General features: G+C 45.8%; 1 protein-coding gene across 4 annotated transcripts in view; it reads right to left on the reverse strand.

The window, feature by feature from the left end:
• Nucleotides 1-1,726: 1,726 nt before the first annotated feature.
• The window catches only part of ZNF496 (zinc finger protein 496), a 46,605-nt gene continuing 34,069 nt past the window's right edge, over nucleotides 1,727-14,262 (reverse strand). For 3 of the 4 annotated variants that reach the window (XM_069591824.1, XM_069591821.1, XM_069591822.1), the window contains exons 7-10: nucleotides 12,975-13,107; nucleotides 12,354-12,461; nucleotides 11,164-11,277; nucleotides 1,727-5,205 (exon numbers count right to left, since the gene is read on the reverse strand). In XM_069591824.1, the coding sequence (XP_069447925.1) occupies nucleotides 4,448-5,205; nucleotides 11,164-11,277; nucleotides 12,354-12,461; nucleotides 12,975-13,107 (1,113 nt within the window). In that variant the 3' untranslated portion in view covers nucleotides 1,727-4,447. The remainder of the gene's footprint in view (nucleotides 5,206-11,163; nucleotides 11,278-12,353; nucleotides 12,462-12,974; nucleotides 13,108-14,262) is intronic. The other variant, XM_069591823.1, reaches the window with a different exon arrangement.

The following is a 14,262-nucleotide window of genomic DNA, read 5'->3' on the forward strand; positions in this document are numbered from 1 at the left end:
GGCCCTTAATAACCAGCCAGCAGATGCTGGATGCTTTAGATGTGGGTTGAGGCAGCAGGAAAGCCTGGTCATCCAAACTTCATCCTGATGTTCATTTCCTGGCCAAGCACAGGTTCACGTTACCTAATCTGCAGACTTGTTTGCATTGGAGCACTGGTGGGCACAGCATTAACTTCTGTTGCTAACGAAAAACACCTGGGCTTGTTTGGTGGAATGGGGTGTGTGTATGTGTGTGGGGGGGAGGTGACATAAATGTCATCAAACTCCCTGTATTACACTGCAAGCAGAAGTGTTTGTGCCTGATCAAAATTCTGCTTTTGGTAGAGGATGGAAACTATCTCATGGCAGAAAATCAACCAGGACCAATCTCCAAGTCTAAGATTGGCACAGACTTGTGCCTTCTCTTCCACTTGTATCATGATTTTGTTCATTAAAAAAGACACGCAACTTGAGAGTTTTGAGATAAGTTTTATTTGGGGGCAAAATGAGGACTGCAACCTGGAGGACAGCACCTCAGATAGCTCTGAGACTGCTCCAAAGAGGCAGTGGGGGAAGGGCAATACATAAGATTTTGGTGAAAGGGGAGTTCAGTGCAATCAAATGTTCACGTTATGAGTCTTTCTGCCAGTCATGAGGAGCTGATGGCATCATTTAGTGATTTAGTGCTTTTCAAGATATGAAGATGCAAGGGTTGGGATCATGAAATCAGTTCCTGAAAAACTATCTGAAGACCTGGTTCCACGCGATTCCCTGGAGCACAAAGTGCCTCCACTCCACCCTGAACTCCCTTGGGGTGTTGAAGGCCAACAGCTGCAGCAGCACAGGGCTCACTCTCCGCAGAGGCAGATGCCCTTGTTCAGTCACTGGCAATGCTCTTGACAAGTGCCAGTTTGTAGTTGAAAACTTATTAGCAAGGGACCTTTCCACTACTGGCTTCATTTTGGTTTTTCCCAGCTGGGGCAAGAGGTTAGGAGACAGAGGTTGTATGAAAATGGCTGAAGTTGGGTGAAAGAGCTAACAGCTATGGTGCCATCAGGAGTGTATCCTAATCCTGTTCCTGGTTACTGGGATTTCCCTAGTGGTCCAGTGGCTAAGATTCCATGGCCCAGGTTGATCCCACATGCCACAACTAAGAGTTTACATGTTGCAACTAAAGATCCTGCATGCCAGAAAAATTCCACATGCCACAACTAAGACCTGGTACAGCCAAATATATATATATAAATTAAACAAAAAGCCATTACTTCCTCTCTCTTCTAAAAAGAGAGGTGATCAGATCAGGTGATCAGAATTACCTATCTGAGGCCTAAAAGTTTTATAAGGTAATGTCTGACATCCAGAAGGGCTATTTTCAGCATCCTCCCACTTCAAGTTCTTTTCTAAAAATTTTATTTCGCTGTGCTGGGTTTTCCTTGCTTTGTATAGGCTTTCTCTAGTTGTGGTGAGCAGGAGCTGCTCTCTAGTTGTGGTGCATGGGGTTCTCATTGTGGTGGCTTCTCTTATTGTGGAGCACGGGCTTAGTGGTTGTGGTGCACAGGCATAGTTGCTCTGTGGCATGTGGGATCATCCCAGATCAGAGACTGAACCCGAGACTCCTGCATTGGCAGGCAGACTCTTTACCACTGAGACACCAGGGAAGCCCTCAAGTTCTCTTTGTCAGGCCAACTGACTAGCTCTCTCAGCTGTGCTACTCATACTCTTTCAATAGAAAAGTCAAACACGAATATTAATTCAGCAAGTCAAATTTTTATTTTGCACCTGTGAATTTATGGGAACAATGCCAAGGGATCAGAGGAAGAAGGAGGACAGATGCTTTTCGGATGTGGGGTCTCTGAACATCCATGGGAAGGTACGCACACAGCTCATCTGTCTGCCCAGCCACCCAGGAAGGGAGGGTAGAAAGGATGAAGTGGGTCAGTTCTATCTTCTGGAGAAGCTTTTTCCAGAACCCAATGGTTCCTCTGCTCGGGAGGAACCTGGGATTTGAGCTGCACCACCCAGAGGGGCTTCTGAATCCAGGGGGAAGGTGAACTTCTGATTAGTTACATACCCTGGTCAGGTTTGCGTCAGTGAATTTGATATTCCCTCACAATATTTGGTGGGTACTGGTCAGATGCATAGCCTCCCCGTGGGTTTCAATTCTGTTACACTCCCTTTTGTCTTTCTTACTTATGATCTGATTTTACAGATAAAATATACTAAATAGACCAGTTTTCTTCTTTTATACAAATATCTAAAGTGGGTGAGTTCATAACTTCCTCCCTTAATGGGACTGTTGGGCAAGAGTGCATAGGTGGGTAGGGCAAATGTACATAGAATCTGGCCTCTATTTGAAATTTTCTCTTCCCTTGTCCTTCACGATACATATTTTCCCACTTTCTGGCAAGGTCAACCCAAGAGGGAAACTATTTAGAAAACAAAGAGTCCCAATAGTTTATTTCTTGTTCAGGGTATAACCAAATTATTTTATTGTATTTACTGTTCCTGGGTATATAGATGCATCTATACAGGCACAGCAATCATAACTGTAAAACTGTGACTATTTCATTGGCTTTGTTATCTCTTGATGTGATAATGAAGTGACAATGAGCAAAGGGTCTTGCATTCATTTGCCCGGCCTTACTGCCTGCTAATGGGACCTGACATATAAATATAAAACACAGGCCTGGTGGCCGGCTTTCTGACTCAGCCACCGATACACCACAGCTTCCATGCTTTTTCATCACTGAGCTGAGCCAACCTGGCCAGTCTTTCAGGATCAAGACAATGGTTTTCATTGCTTGAGGCTTCACTACCAGTGTCACTCCCAGTCCAGAACCCCAGGCTACGAACTTTAAAGGCTATCCTGCAGAGGATCCCCCCACTCTGGGAACAGAATCTTGAATCTGAGTTCTGCTTCCAATGCAACTCAGAGTAAGCTAAATCAACTTTGTACTAATTCATCTGAGAATGAGAAATATCACCAGAACCTCAGGATTATCTGGTGTTGTGGGTTAAATTGTCTTCCCATCCCCGAAATTCATATTGAAGTCCTAACCCCAGTACCTCAGAATGTGACCTTATTTGGAAATAGGGTCATTGCAGATATAATTAAAATGGGAACAGTCTGGAATCAGTAGGGCAGGCCCTACTCCATATGACTGGTATCTTTATGAAAAGGGGAAATTTGAAGACAGACACATACACAGGAACACCATGTAAAGACGAAGGAGATGGGGTGATGCTTCGACAAGACAAAGAGCATCAACAACTGTTAGCAATCACTGAAGCTAAAGGAGAGGCAAGGAACAGATCCTTCCTTTACAAGAATCCAACCTTTCTGACACCTTGATCTTGGACTCCAGGCCTCCAGAATTGAGACGATGAATTTCTGTTGTTCTGAGCCACTCAGCTTTTGGTACTTTGATACAGCAGCCTTAAGGAATTAATACAACTGGCACACGAAGTTAATATATATAATGACTTCACCAAAAGTTCTGTTTCTACTGCTCAGCTCATCCAGACAAAAGAACTTCTCATTCATGGGACCTGAGCTCTCCTTTACGGGACCTGAGTGAGCTCTCCTTTCCTAGACATGACACAATGGGGAAGGGAAAGTTAAGCGCCTTTCAAATGATGATGCTGTCACTTCTATCCCACAACCAAGTATACCAAGGACCTTCAGGGTACAAAGAAAGGACACTTTCTTTGTAGTGTGTGCCAACAAACAAATTAAAATGTGGCTTTTAACGTGGGCTTTGCCTTGAATGAGCTCACAATTCCCAATACCAGTCATCACCATGAAAGAAAGATTTCCCTTTGGCAAGCTATAAAGTCCCCCACAAAGGCTTCTGAGCCTGGAAGGGCCATCTGATCATTCTGAGGTGTTCTTATGGACCAGATGGTGCCTGGGACACAGACTTCTGATGACGTGACATGGCTTGGTGTGCTTGGCCCTGCTGCCCTTGTGCCCACAGGTCCAGCCCCACCTTATTATCTTCCTCCTAACCCATCACCCCACCGGCAGCTTCCTGCTGTCAGGTAGGGAGAAATTACCTCCAGACCGCAGGATAGGGTAGGAATTCAGACAGGGCTGGAAGGGAGTGGACTGCAAGCTGGCAAGGGACAGACCCCTCAAAGGTTTCCTGTGGTAGGGGGTACCCCAGTCCCTCTACCATGTGGGAAGCACTGAACAGGGTTCTCTTAGACCCGAAACACCGGGCAAGTCAAAGCTGGTGCTGACACACTCTCTTAGCTTTCGGCACAGCAGAGACAGAGCAAATACTTAACTGGCCACTATCTCGTTTCTACCTGAGAGTTAAAGGTCAGGAGGACGTGGTCTCTGTCCTGGGGAGGAGTCTGAAACCGGTCAGTACCAGCAGTCTGAAACCGGTCAGTACCAAGCACAAGTGGGATACACTCTACCCATGCTGGAGCTGCACGCAAAAATGTGTGTTAAGCCCCCGACTCAGTAGGAGTTCAGAGCCTGCTTGGACCGGCGTTTCATGTGCAGGCGCTGGTGGCGGAGGAGGTCAGAGTTCTGGGAAAAGCTTTTGACGCAGTACCTGCACTGAAAGGGCCGGGACTTGTCCATGTGAATGTTACTGCGGTGCCGGGCCAGGTGCTCAGGCCGCTGGAACACCTTCCCGCAGTCACAGCACTGGTAGCGCAGCTTGGCCTTGCCCTTTGTCAGCGGGTCGTCAGAATCCCCACCCATGGTCCCTGACGCCTCCTGTTCTTTCTTCTTCACTAACTCGAGTCCGTCTGGCTGCAAGTGTATCCGCCTGTGTGAGAGCAGGTGGGAGTTGAGGCGGAAGCTCTTCCCACAAGCACCGCACCTAAAAGGTTTCTGAACCTCGTGGGTCTCCAGGTGCCCGTCTAGGTCCTCGCTGTCACTGAACAGCTCCCCGCACACCGAGCACTCGTGTGGCTTCTCCTGTTCCCTGCGGCTCCGCAGGTGTCGGATGAAGTTGACCCTCCAGCGGAAGATTTTGCCACAGTTAGGGCACACGTAGGACTTTTTAGAGGAGGTCTGCACCTCACCCGCTGCCTCAATGCCACTCCGGTGGGAGATGGGGAGGCTGTGCTGCTTCTCTGTGGGGCTCCGTGGCTTGTCTGTGCAGTAGGGGCCGAGCTGGGAGTCCTCATCTCCGGAGCTGGAGAGCACAATCTCGATCGTCACCTCCTCATCCAGGCTATTCTCAGGGAATGGTGCATCACCTCCCACTACCAGAAAGCAACAAGGTGGTCAGTGATGCTGCCCAGGCCACATCTGAGCCCCTGCAAACCCTACCCAAGAAGGTTCTGCGTTGGTCCAGAAACCCACATTTCTGTAAGGAATCTTCCCCTGCAGGTATCTCTGTGGTATGTCTTGTGAGAAGGAATCCCTTGGCACGGGCCACACTGCTAACCATTCTGCATACCTCTTTCTTCTCTCACTTCCCTACCTTTTCCTCCTAAATCCCCAGACCCAGTCCTTTTATTCATTTCTTTTCTAGCCACTGAGATCCCTCCAAGCTCTAAGACTTTGTATCTATCTGTGTAAACCTTGACCATTTACACATCATTTAACTCTGCCTCTCTTAATCAGACAAGGGAAAAATTGTCAGGGTGCATTAAAAGCCTTGAGACAGAGAAGGGTCCTATATTCTATAAACAGTGACAGGAGGCTGCCAGCTACCATATACTAGGCACTTAAATTCCCTAGGGGCTGTACAAGACTTCTGACATGCACAAGGCCATGGGATCCTGGACACAAGCCAATAATGTACTACTTGCCATTATAAACATAGGCAAACTCAGGTCATGTGCTTAAGGGCTCAGGCCTAGTGATATTGAGCCCTGCTGTGATGGTAGGGCTGTTCAAAGGCTCCAGATTACTCAAGGTCATCTCTTCCTCTCAGTATCATATCAGAGGCCAACCAACAGCCACTAATGGTAATGCATAAAGATGCACTGGACTTTATAAAGTAACTGAAGCTGGCTCAATGGATCTTGAGTCTGTGATGTTGGAAAGATGTACTGTGGGGAGGAGTTGGGTGGGCAGTGGGGACCCTGATATAAGGTCCTTGCCTGCAGCCCAGAGACCACTACACGGCTCTCCTTACAGTTGTTTCCTCATTTTTTTGAAATGAGGGGCTCAGGTGTAAAACAGGGCTGGGGAATAGTGGTGCCAGGTCCTTTGAGACAATAATAGGAATATGGTTATTCTGGACTTAACTGCTAGAAGGAGGAGAGTTGTGGCAGCTTAGGGAAGTGAGAGCAGGTGAAACTGGACAGAACATAGCAGGAAGACCCAATACCATAGCAAGCAGGAGAGACACTGGACAGTGGAAGAGTCTATGCGGGTATTTACCCATACATCAGAGCACAAGTGTGAGGGGACTGGGTACAATGTGAAATGGGGGAGTGGGAAGGGACTTGAAGATTTAGAAAATTTTCAGTCTATCTATCCTGCAAAAAATGAGAAAGTATGTTCTGGAGAGAATACCAAGCGTGTGGCAGGACAACCACAGATCCTACTGACCATCTAAGAAGCCAAGAGTGGAGATGAGATAATCCAGGAACAGTCTGTAGAGGACCATCTTGTCTGATGGCCTGGACCCTTGTAAATTTCATGGGCGGCCAACAGTGTTTCTGAGAATATCCATCTTGGAATAAAAAGGAAAGAGGATGAAATAAAGGAAGGCTTTCATTTCAGACAGTCCATGGGGTCAAAGAGTTGGACAAGACTGAGCAACTAACACTACTATCTCTATCAAACTTCTAAAACAAACTAATAGAGCTATCTGGATGCAAACATGGATTATCCTTGAAAGAAAAGGAAGACAGCTCCAAAGGCAGTTCAGAGGTTGACAGAACTGCCACTGCATCCACAGGCGCGTAGGGTGGACAAAGCACTGAGCCAAAGATGGATCTCAAACCCTAAAATCTAATGGAATTTGCCCTGTTAGGATTCAGACTTTCTTGGGAACCATCAGTCTTTCTTCTTAGATGATATTTAGATTAAATTATGGATTTCGAGCTGATGCTGGAATAGATTAAGGGTGTTGGGATAGAATGGATGTATTTTATATATGAGAAGTATGAATTATGGGAGAACAGAGAGTGAACAGGAACAAGAAGTATGGATTATGGGGGAACAGAGGGTGAAGTATTACAGGCTGAACTGCACCCTCCTAAAAATACATGATGAAGTCTTAACCCCCAGTAATCAAGAATGTGACTATAGTTGGAGATAAGATCTTTCAAGAGATAACATGCAAGAGACCTCTTGGAAGAAGAGATTAGGACATAGACATGCAGAGAGATGACCATGCAAAGACACAGGGAGAAGACAGTTGTCTGCAAGCCAAGAAGAGAGGCCGCAGGAGAAACCTCTCCACTGAAAACTTGATCTCAATCTTCTAAGCCTCCACAATATTGAGAAAATAAATTTCTGTTGTTTGAGCCTTCCAGTCTGTGGTACTTTATTACATCATTCCTAGGAGACTAATATAGTACATATGGGATTCATGCATATGTGCTAAGTCACTTCAGTAGTGTCCGACTCTTTGCAACACTGTGGACTGTAGCCCACCAGGCTCCTCTGTCCATGTGATTTTTCAGGCAAGAATACTGGAATGGGTTGTCATGTCCTCCTTCAGGGAATCTTCTAAACCCAGGGATCGAACCTGTGTGCCTTAGGTCTCCTGCATTGGCATATGGTTTCCTTACCACTAGCACCACCTGGGAAACCCACATATGGGAGGACAGCCCCCTGAAACCAGATGAAGTGACCAAAAATGGATGCATAGTTTCTAAAAAGGGGGAAATAATTCAATAATAATGTTGCTGTGTGCCATTGACACAACAGTGTAAAGAATTTCTAGTAGATGAGGTGAGACTTACAGAGGTGTGTCCATAACACTGCAGAGAAAACATAAAATTAGGGATGTCTCAGCTCAGCACTGAGATAAATATGGGTGATTGGGAGAAGATGCAGGGCAAGAGAGAAGCTAAACTGTTAGGATAACAGCAGAGAAAACAGGGAAAAGTTACTGTTTATAAGTGCTTTTACCTGTATTGTATCAATCTTCAACAATAACCCCATAAGGTAGACTTGACTATTATCTCTATCTTACAGGAGAAAAATTTAAAACAGAGATAAAATAGCCCCAGGTTCAGGGGAACTGTGCTTAACTGGGGGTGGGAGTAGGGGTGTGTACTAAGATTATGACCATGCTCTTCCAAGGCCAAGGAGCAAAGGCTGCTTTGTACTTTCAAGAGCAAAGAGCTCATCATCAGGTTGATGGCTAACTCCTCAAGAAGGGTAAGCCTTGGCTTGGGAATAAATCATTCCCTGTCAGCTGGAGGTGCTAAGGAGAGAAGCAGGAGGATAGGAAGCTATATGTAAAAAAATAAGTAAATAAAGACACCATAACAAATATATCCTTATAACATTAGGATGGGGAGGCTTTCTTAAGCAAGATACACAAAAAAAGAGATGAATAATTGTATTTACATATTTAAAATGTTTCTTAAAAGAACATTTATGTGCAGACTTCCATGATAGTCCAGTGGTTAAGAATCCGCCTGCTAATGTGGGGGACACAGGTTTGACCCCTTCTCCAGAAAGATCCATGTTGTCGCAGGGTAACTAATCCCATGTGCCACAGCTACTAAAGCCTGAGTGTCTAGAGCCCATGCTCCACAACAAGAAAGGCCACCGCAATGAGAAGCCCATGTACCACAACGATGAGTAGCCCCTGCTCACTGTAACTAGAGAAAACTGGCAAGCAGCAGTAAAGACTCAGTGCAGCCAAAAATAAATAAATAAAATTTAAAAATTCTGTGCTAAAAGACACAGAAAGTTAAAAAGTAGTAAGAATTATGTACAAATAATTGGGACAGGGTTTCCCCAGTGGCTCTGCAGTAAAGAATCCACCTGCAATGCAGGAGACGCAGGAGATGCAGGATAGATCCTGGGTTGGGATGATCCCCTAAAGAAGGGCATGACAACCCACACCAGTATTCTTGCCTGGAGAATCCCATGGGCAGAGGAGCCTGGCGAGCTACAGTCCATGGGGTCCCAAAGAGTCGGACACAACTGAAACGATTGAGCACACACGCATGCACTTAGAAGGCAATTCACGGAAAAGGCAAACAGATATGGAAAAAAGAGCATGGGGTCTGGGGCCTAATCACATGGGTTCAGATCTTCAGTTTGATACTATGGGCCAAGGATTTGTGTCCTTCCAAAATCTGTATGTTGAAGCACTAATTCCCAATGTGATGGTATGTAAAGTGGGGTCTTTGGAAGGTAATTAGGTTTATATGAGATCTTGAAGGTGGGACTTTTGTGATGGGATTAGTACTTTTATAAGAAGAGGAGACAAGAGTTCTGTGTACCAAGGAAAGGTCATGTGAGCACATTAGGGAGAAGGAAGCTAACTACAAGCCAGGAAGACAGTCTTCACCACACACTGAATCTGCTGCTAACCTGATCTCAGACTTCTCAACCTCTAGAACTGGGAGAAATAAATTTATACTGTTTAACAAAAAATATCTCTTTGGTATTCTGATCTAATAGCCTGTGCTGACTAAGATGGTATTTATCTCAGAAGGTGCATAAAGATACATGAATATAATCATAAAAAGACCTTATACTGGTGTAGTGCTTGGGCCATAAAGACACAGAGCTTACCAAATGTGAAGGGGGAAGGGCAAAAATGAAGAAAAAAGAAAAGGACCACAGAGTATTCACTAGGCAATTCACAGAAAAAACACAATAAACAAGAAAAGATATCCAGTCTCAGTGGTAGCATTACAATGTGTGGTTGGACTGACACAAATGGAACTGGTTGGAAGGACCCTTTGTGAGCGTGGATGTGGCTATGCAGACCCTTCACCTGCTGTGAGAAAAGTGTGGGAAGAACTACCAAAATAAAAACGATGCCTATTCTCTGCAATCTATCATGTCTCACTGATCTTAGGTAGATAGCAACCCTTAGCTTCTTGTCATTTCAAAATAGATTCGGTATCAGAGCTCAGCAATGGGAGAGTGAAAATTCCCCTGTGGTAATGAAAATTCACATTCTGTAAGTATGCTGCCAGGGCTGAGACCTCCTATGAGCAGGCAGAAGCAGAGAGGATTCAAACTTCATCTTGAGAATCAAGCTGAACTGGGAATAAGCCACACAGGGATGATCACCCTCGGCACGCAGAAGCAGGCTAATCAGAAAACCAGGGCATCAAAGCTTGTGGGGAGGGAGTACTGTCAACCTAGATCTGCTGTAGATTTACAAAAACAGAAAATTCCTTTAGTCTACACAGGATACGGGGTGAATACAAATGACTGTGAACTCTGCATGATACTAGGTGGAAATACCAGAATATCACGCAAATCTTGCCTCCAAAAGGTATCAAACTGTGCATGAGTCACTGTATTTGCAAAAAACCCTCTGTGACACAGTGGATTTAAGTGAGGACTGGAGACTCAGAGTCTAAATGTTGCCGGGCACACTCTCCAGTGGTCCTCCTTTTAGCATTCTGCTAACCTGTTCTTTAATTGCAACACTGTCCAGGGACTCTGGTCTTTGTGCTCAGAGACGAAATACACAGACCATGTGTCCAAAAGCACTATGTCAGCACCCTGCCTCAACCAACCCTCAAGAGAAAGGCATGGAGGGGAGGGCCTCAGATTGGGAGTCAGCTGGAAAAGATCCTAGAAAAACAAAACTAGGGCAAGCAGCCTCAGGAACTCTCAGGAACTGTCAGCAGAAATTTCAGAAAGTTCAATTCCTGAACCTACATCACCCCCCCCACCACCAACACAGCCGTATATACGTATACAACACACACGCGTGCACATATACCACTCATGCATAATTCCACACACACAACACAGCAGACATTATATAAACATATAGGTACCATACATAACTGCCAGCAGGCATGCTCACATGTGTACAACACATGCCATACACCCTACACATGTACACATCCACACACAATACACCAAACATACCACACACACATACAGCATACACGCCATTACCACATTCATGCACACACACACACAGATGCACATGTACACATCATACCCCCATGCTACATGCACTCACATACTGCACACATACATACTCAAGCCACACATCACACACAGATGCACCCACCCCCACACCCTCCTAAGAATTCCTTTACCTGGGCAGGTGCTTTGAGGGAGCGCTGTCTGCTGGCTTGTCTGGAACTCTGGCACCTGCAGCTCATCCCGCTTTCTTCTTTCTTCTACCTGGAATGGCTGGAGACTTGGAAAGTCTTTCCAGAGAAGAAAATGAAAAATTCATTTTTCCTGCTGCTGCAGCACTACCTGGAAGAGGCATCTTAAGAGATGCCAGGCTATGATCCAAGAGCAGGCCTGGGCTCTCTCTCAGGGCAGTCACTCAGTAAATTAATGTGTGATGAGCAAATGAATCTGCAGGCAAAATGGGCCAACACCATGAACATGGGCTGTGAAGCTAGACAGCATGAACGTGGATATGGGTTCTGCCCCATCCGCTTGACTGTGGACAAGGAACTGCCATCTGTGCTGTCCTTTTCACTTTCTATGGTGGGATTTCCAGTACTCACGCAGACACTGCATGAACACAGTCTGGACAGTCTGCTGGGGCAGAGATGGGATGGGAAACTGGGCATACCAGAGGCCCTGGCTGCTTGCTCCAGGTGGGGGTGGCGAGTGGAATCTGCTCGGTGCCAGCTCAAAGTCCCAAGAGAAAGGAGGCCTGGGAGTACTGCTGGCACGGTACAAAGCTTTTCCCCTGAAGAAGCAGGCATCTTACGGCATTAAAGCACAGTGGTTACAAACACAAGCTCTGGTGACATGGAAGGCTGGGGGTGGGGGTAGGCGGGTGGGAAATGCTGCTTTTAAGCTGTGGCATGTCAACCAAACCCCAGCACCTCCCCAAGCCTCAGTTTCCTTATACTTCCTGCAGCATGTGGCTGGAGGAAGACAGGTGAGGCATCCAGAGGCACTGTGCCCGGTGCCCAGCCAAGAGGTGGCATGCCCTCCTCTTCTCCCACCTGACTTTTGGAGAGTATCTGACCTCACTTACAAAGGGGTAATTGCGTTGTTACCACAAGCCAGGTGTTACTTACAGCGGAGGAGAAAGATATTCCTATTATATCCTAGTTCCTGGTTGAAAAAAGGCAATCCCCACACCTGGGAAAATTGAAATACCACATTCTTTCCATAAGGAATGAGGGATGAGGCAGGATTCATTCTACCAAGACATGGTCCAGGGGTGACAGAGGGCTCAGAGAGTGGAAGAAGGAACAGGCCTGCCTCTGGCTGGCAGCAGCCTTTCCTTCCACTGAGTTCTGGTATCATTCCTCACCCAAGTAGGAGACCTGGGACATGTCCTTCCCCTGGAAGTCCTGCAACTCTGGAACACGTGGCTCATTCTCTTCTCCCTGGGAGAGATCCAGCTGGGCAGCCGCATCGTCTATTCACAGAAAAGGGAAGGATATGCATTCATCAGGCCTCTGCTCCCACAGGAAACCAGGGTGGGAGGACAGTGGTGACTCTGAGACAGGTAGAGGAGAGAGAAGTTGGAGGGAAACACAACACACCAAGAACACCAACAGGGGCCATGCAGGGGAAGTGGAAGGACCAAAGCAAGCAGGGAGAGGGCAGGGGAGGGGACACTAAAGGGGAAGTTGTGGGCTTGGGATAACTCTTTCAGGCCTATCAGAAAACCAGCAATGAAAAGAGTCAGAATAAGAATGATAGAAGAAGAGTAAATGCAAGGGATACAAGTTATATTTGGTTGTGTATGTAAAACAGTCAGGTAACAAGCCTAACTTTCATGTGATAGCACCAAGCAATGGTTAATCTGCAGAGTGGCCTTGACACCACTGTGCACAGGTGCCTCCCATTAGGGTATGGGGGTAGACAGTGAGGTGATATGTGGACCCCCAGGTCCCAGGTCTCAGGAGAGAGCTGAGTGAAGTCTTACTTGGAGGCAGTGAGACCCCACAGTCTTCTCCAATGATGAACTCTCCGTAGAAGCCAGTCTGGGCAGGGTCTAGAAGGGACCAGTCCTCTTCTGAGAAGCAGAAGATCATATCCTTGAAAGGAGAAACCCGGTTCTGAAACCACAGAACAAGTACACCTCAATCCAGGCACAAGCTAGGGGAAGGATGTGGGAAGGAAGATGAGTCTGAGGCAGAGCCCCTAGCAACATATACAGCTGGGATAAAGACAAAGCAGAGAGGCTGCTCCAGAGCTCACAGTCTCCCCAATTCTAGCCTGATATTCACCCTTAGATGTATATGGTTTGGCAGAATCCAAACAGTGGATACCTCACAGGGTGGCCAAGGATGTGTAGGACAGGTCTTCCTACACAGTGCTGGAGAGGCTGCATATCTACAACCCCAAGCAGGCAAATGCAGAATGTCCGCAGATGATCAATGTAATGCAGAGATCCCAGTTCTAGAGTTTATTCTGCACATGTGCAGCAGGAGGTCTATATGAGCTCCTCTGCTGCAGCACTGGTGATGACAGTTAAATTTATTCTCAACAGAAGACTGTTTATGTATGCTGCAGAATATCCTATAAGGCATAATCACCAGTATTAGAAAAAAATAAGAGCTTATTTGTCCTGAGTAGGAAGTCCTCCAAGGTGTACTGTTACATGAAAAAAGCATCCTGCAAAGATGGTCTAGGTCCCACCTAGAAGTCTTGATCATTGGCTGCTTCTGCAGAGTGAGCTAGGACTTCCCAGATAAGTGTAATATTGAAAGTTTTCTTATACTTTGTGTCATGAACCATGGGAATGTATCAAAAATTAACTTTGATTTGTGACATGATGGTACATCCACATAATATCAAGAGACCATAAAAATAAAGAAGTCTTTTACAATTCTTTGCCAGTTAGAGCATGATGCTAGGTTCTCAAATTTCCTGTAAATACTGATATAACAATAGATTAATGGCAAATGTAAACATAACTGAAAAATTACTCATTTTGTTTGTAGTAATCTGGAACTTCGATCATTTGACAGAATAGATGGGAAATGTAAAATGTGAAAGATGGACAATTACTGGTCTAGCTGACATTTCTGTCTGCACCTTCTAATTCCAGAACAGAAATACATAAATACATTTCTACTAAGCATGTCACTATACATTGGCTTAACGTGCACACATTTTCTGCAAAGCGTTTTAATCCACAAAGCATTTAAAATAAAATTCTATTTGGGGTTTTTAAAAAAAGTCCTTTATACATTTAATTGGAAAAGACT

This window comes from Ovis canadensis, chromosome 5 (genome assembly GCF_042477335.2).
Source record: "Ovis canadensis isolate MfBH-ARS-UI-01 breed Bighorn chromosome 5, ARS-UI_OviCan_v2, whole genome shotgun sequence".
NCBI lineage: Eukaryota > Metazoa > Chordata > Mammalia > Artiodactyla > Bovidae > Ovis > Ovis canadensis.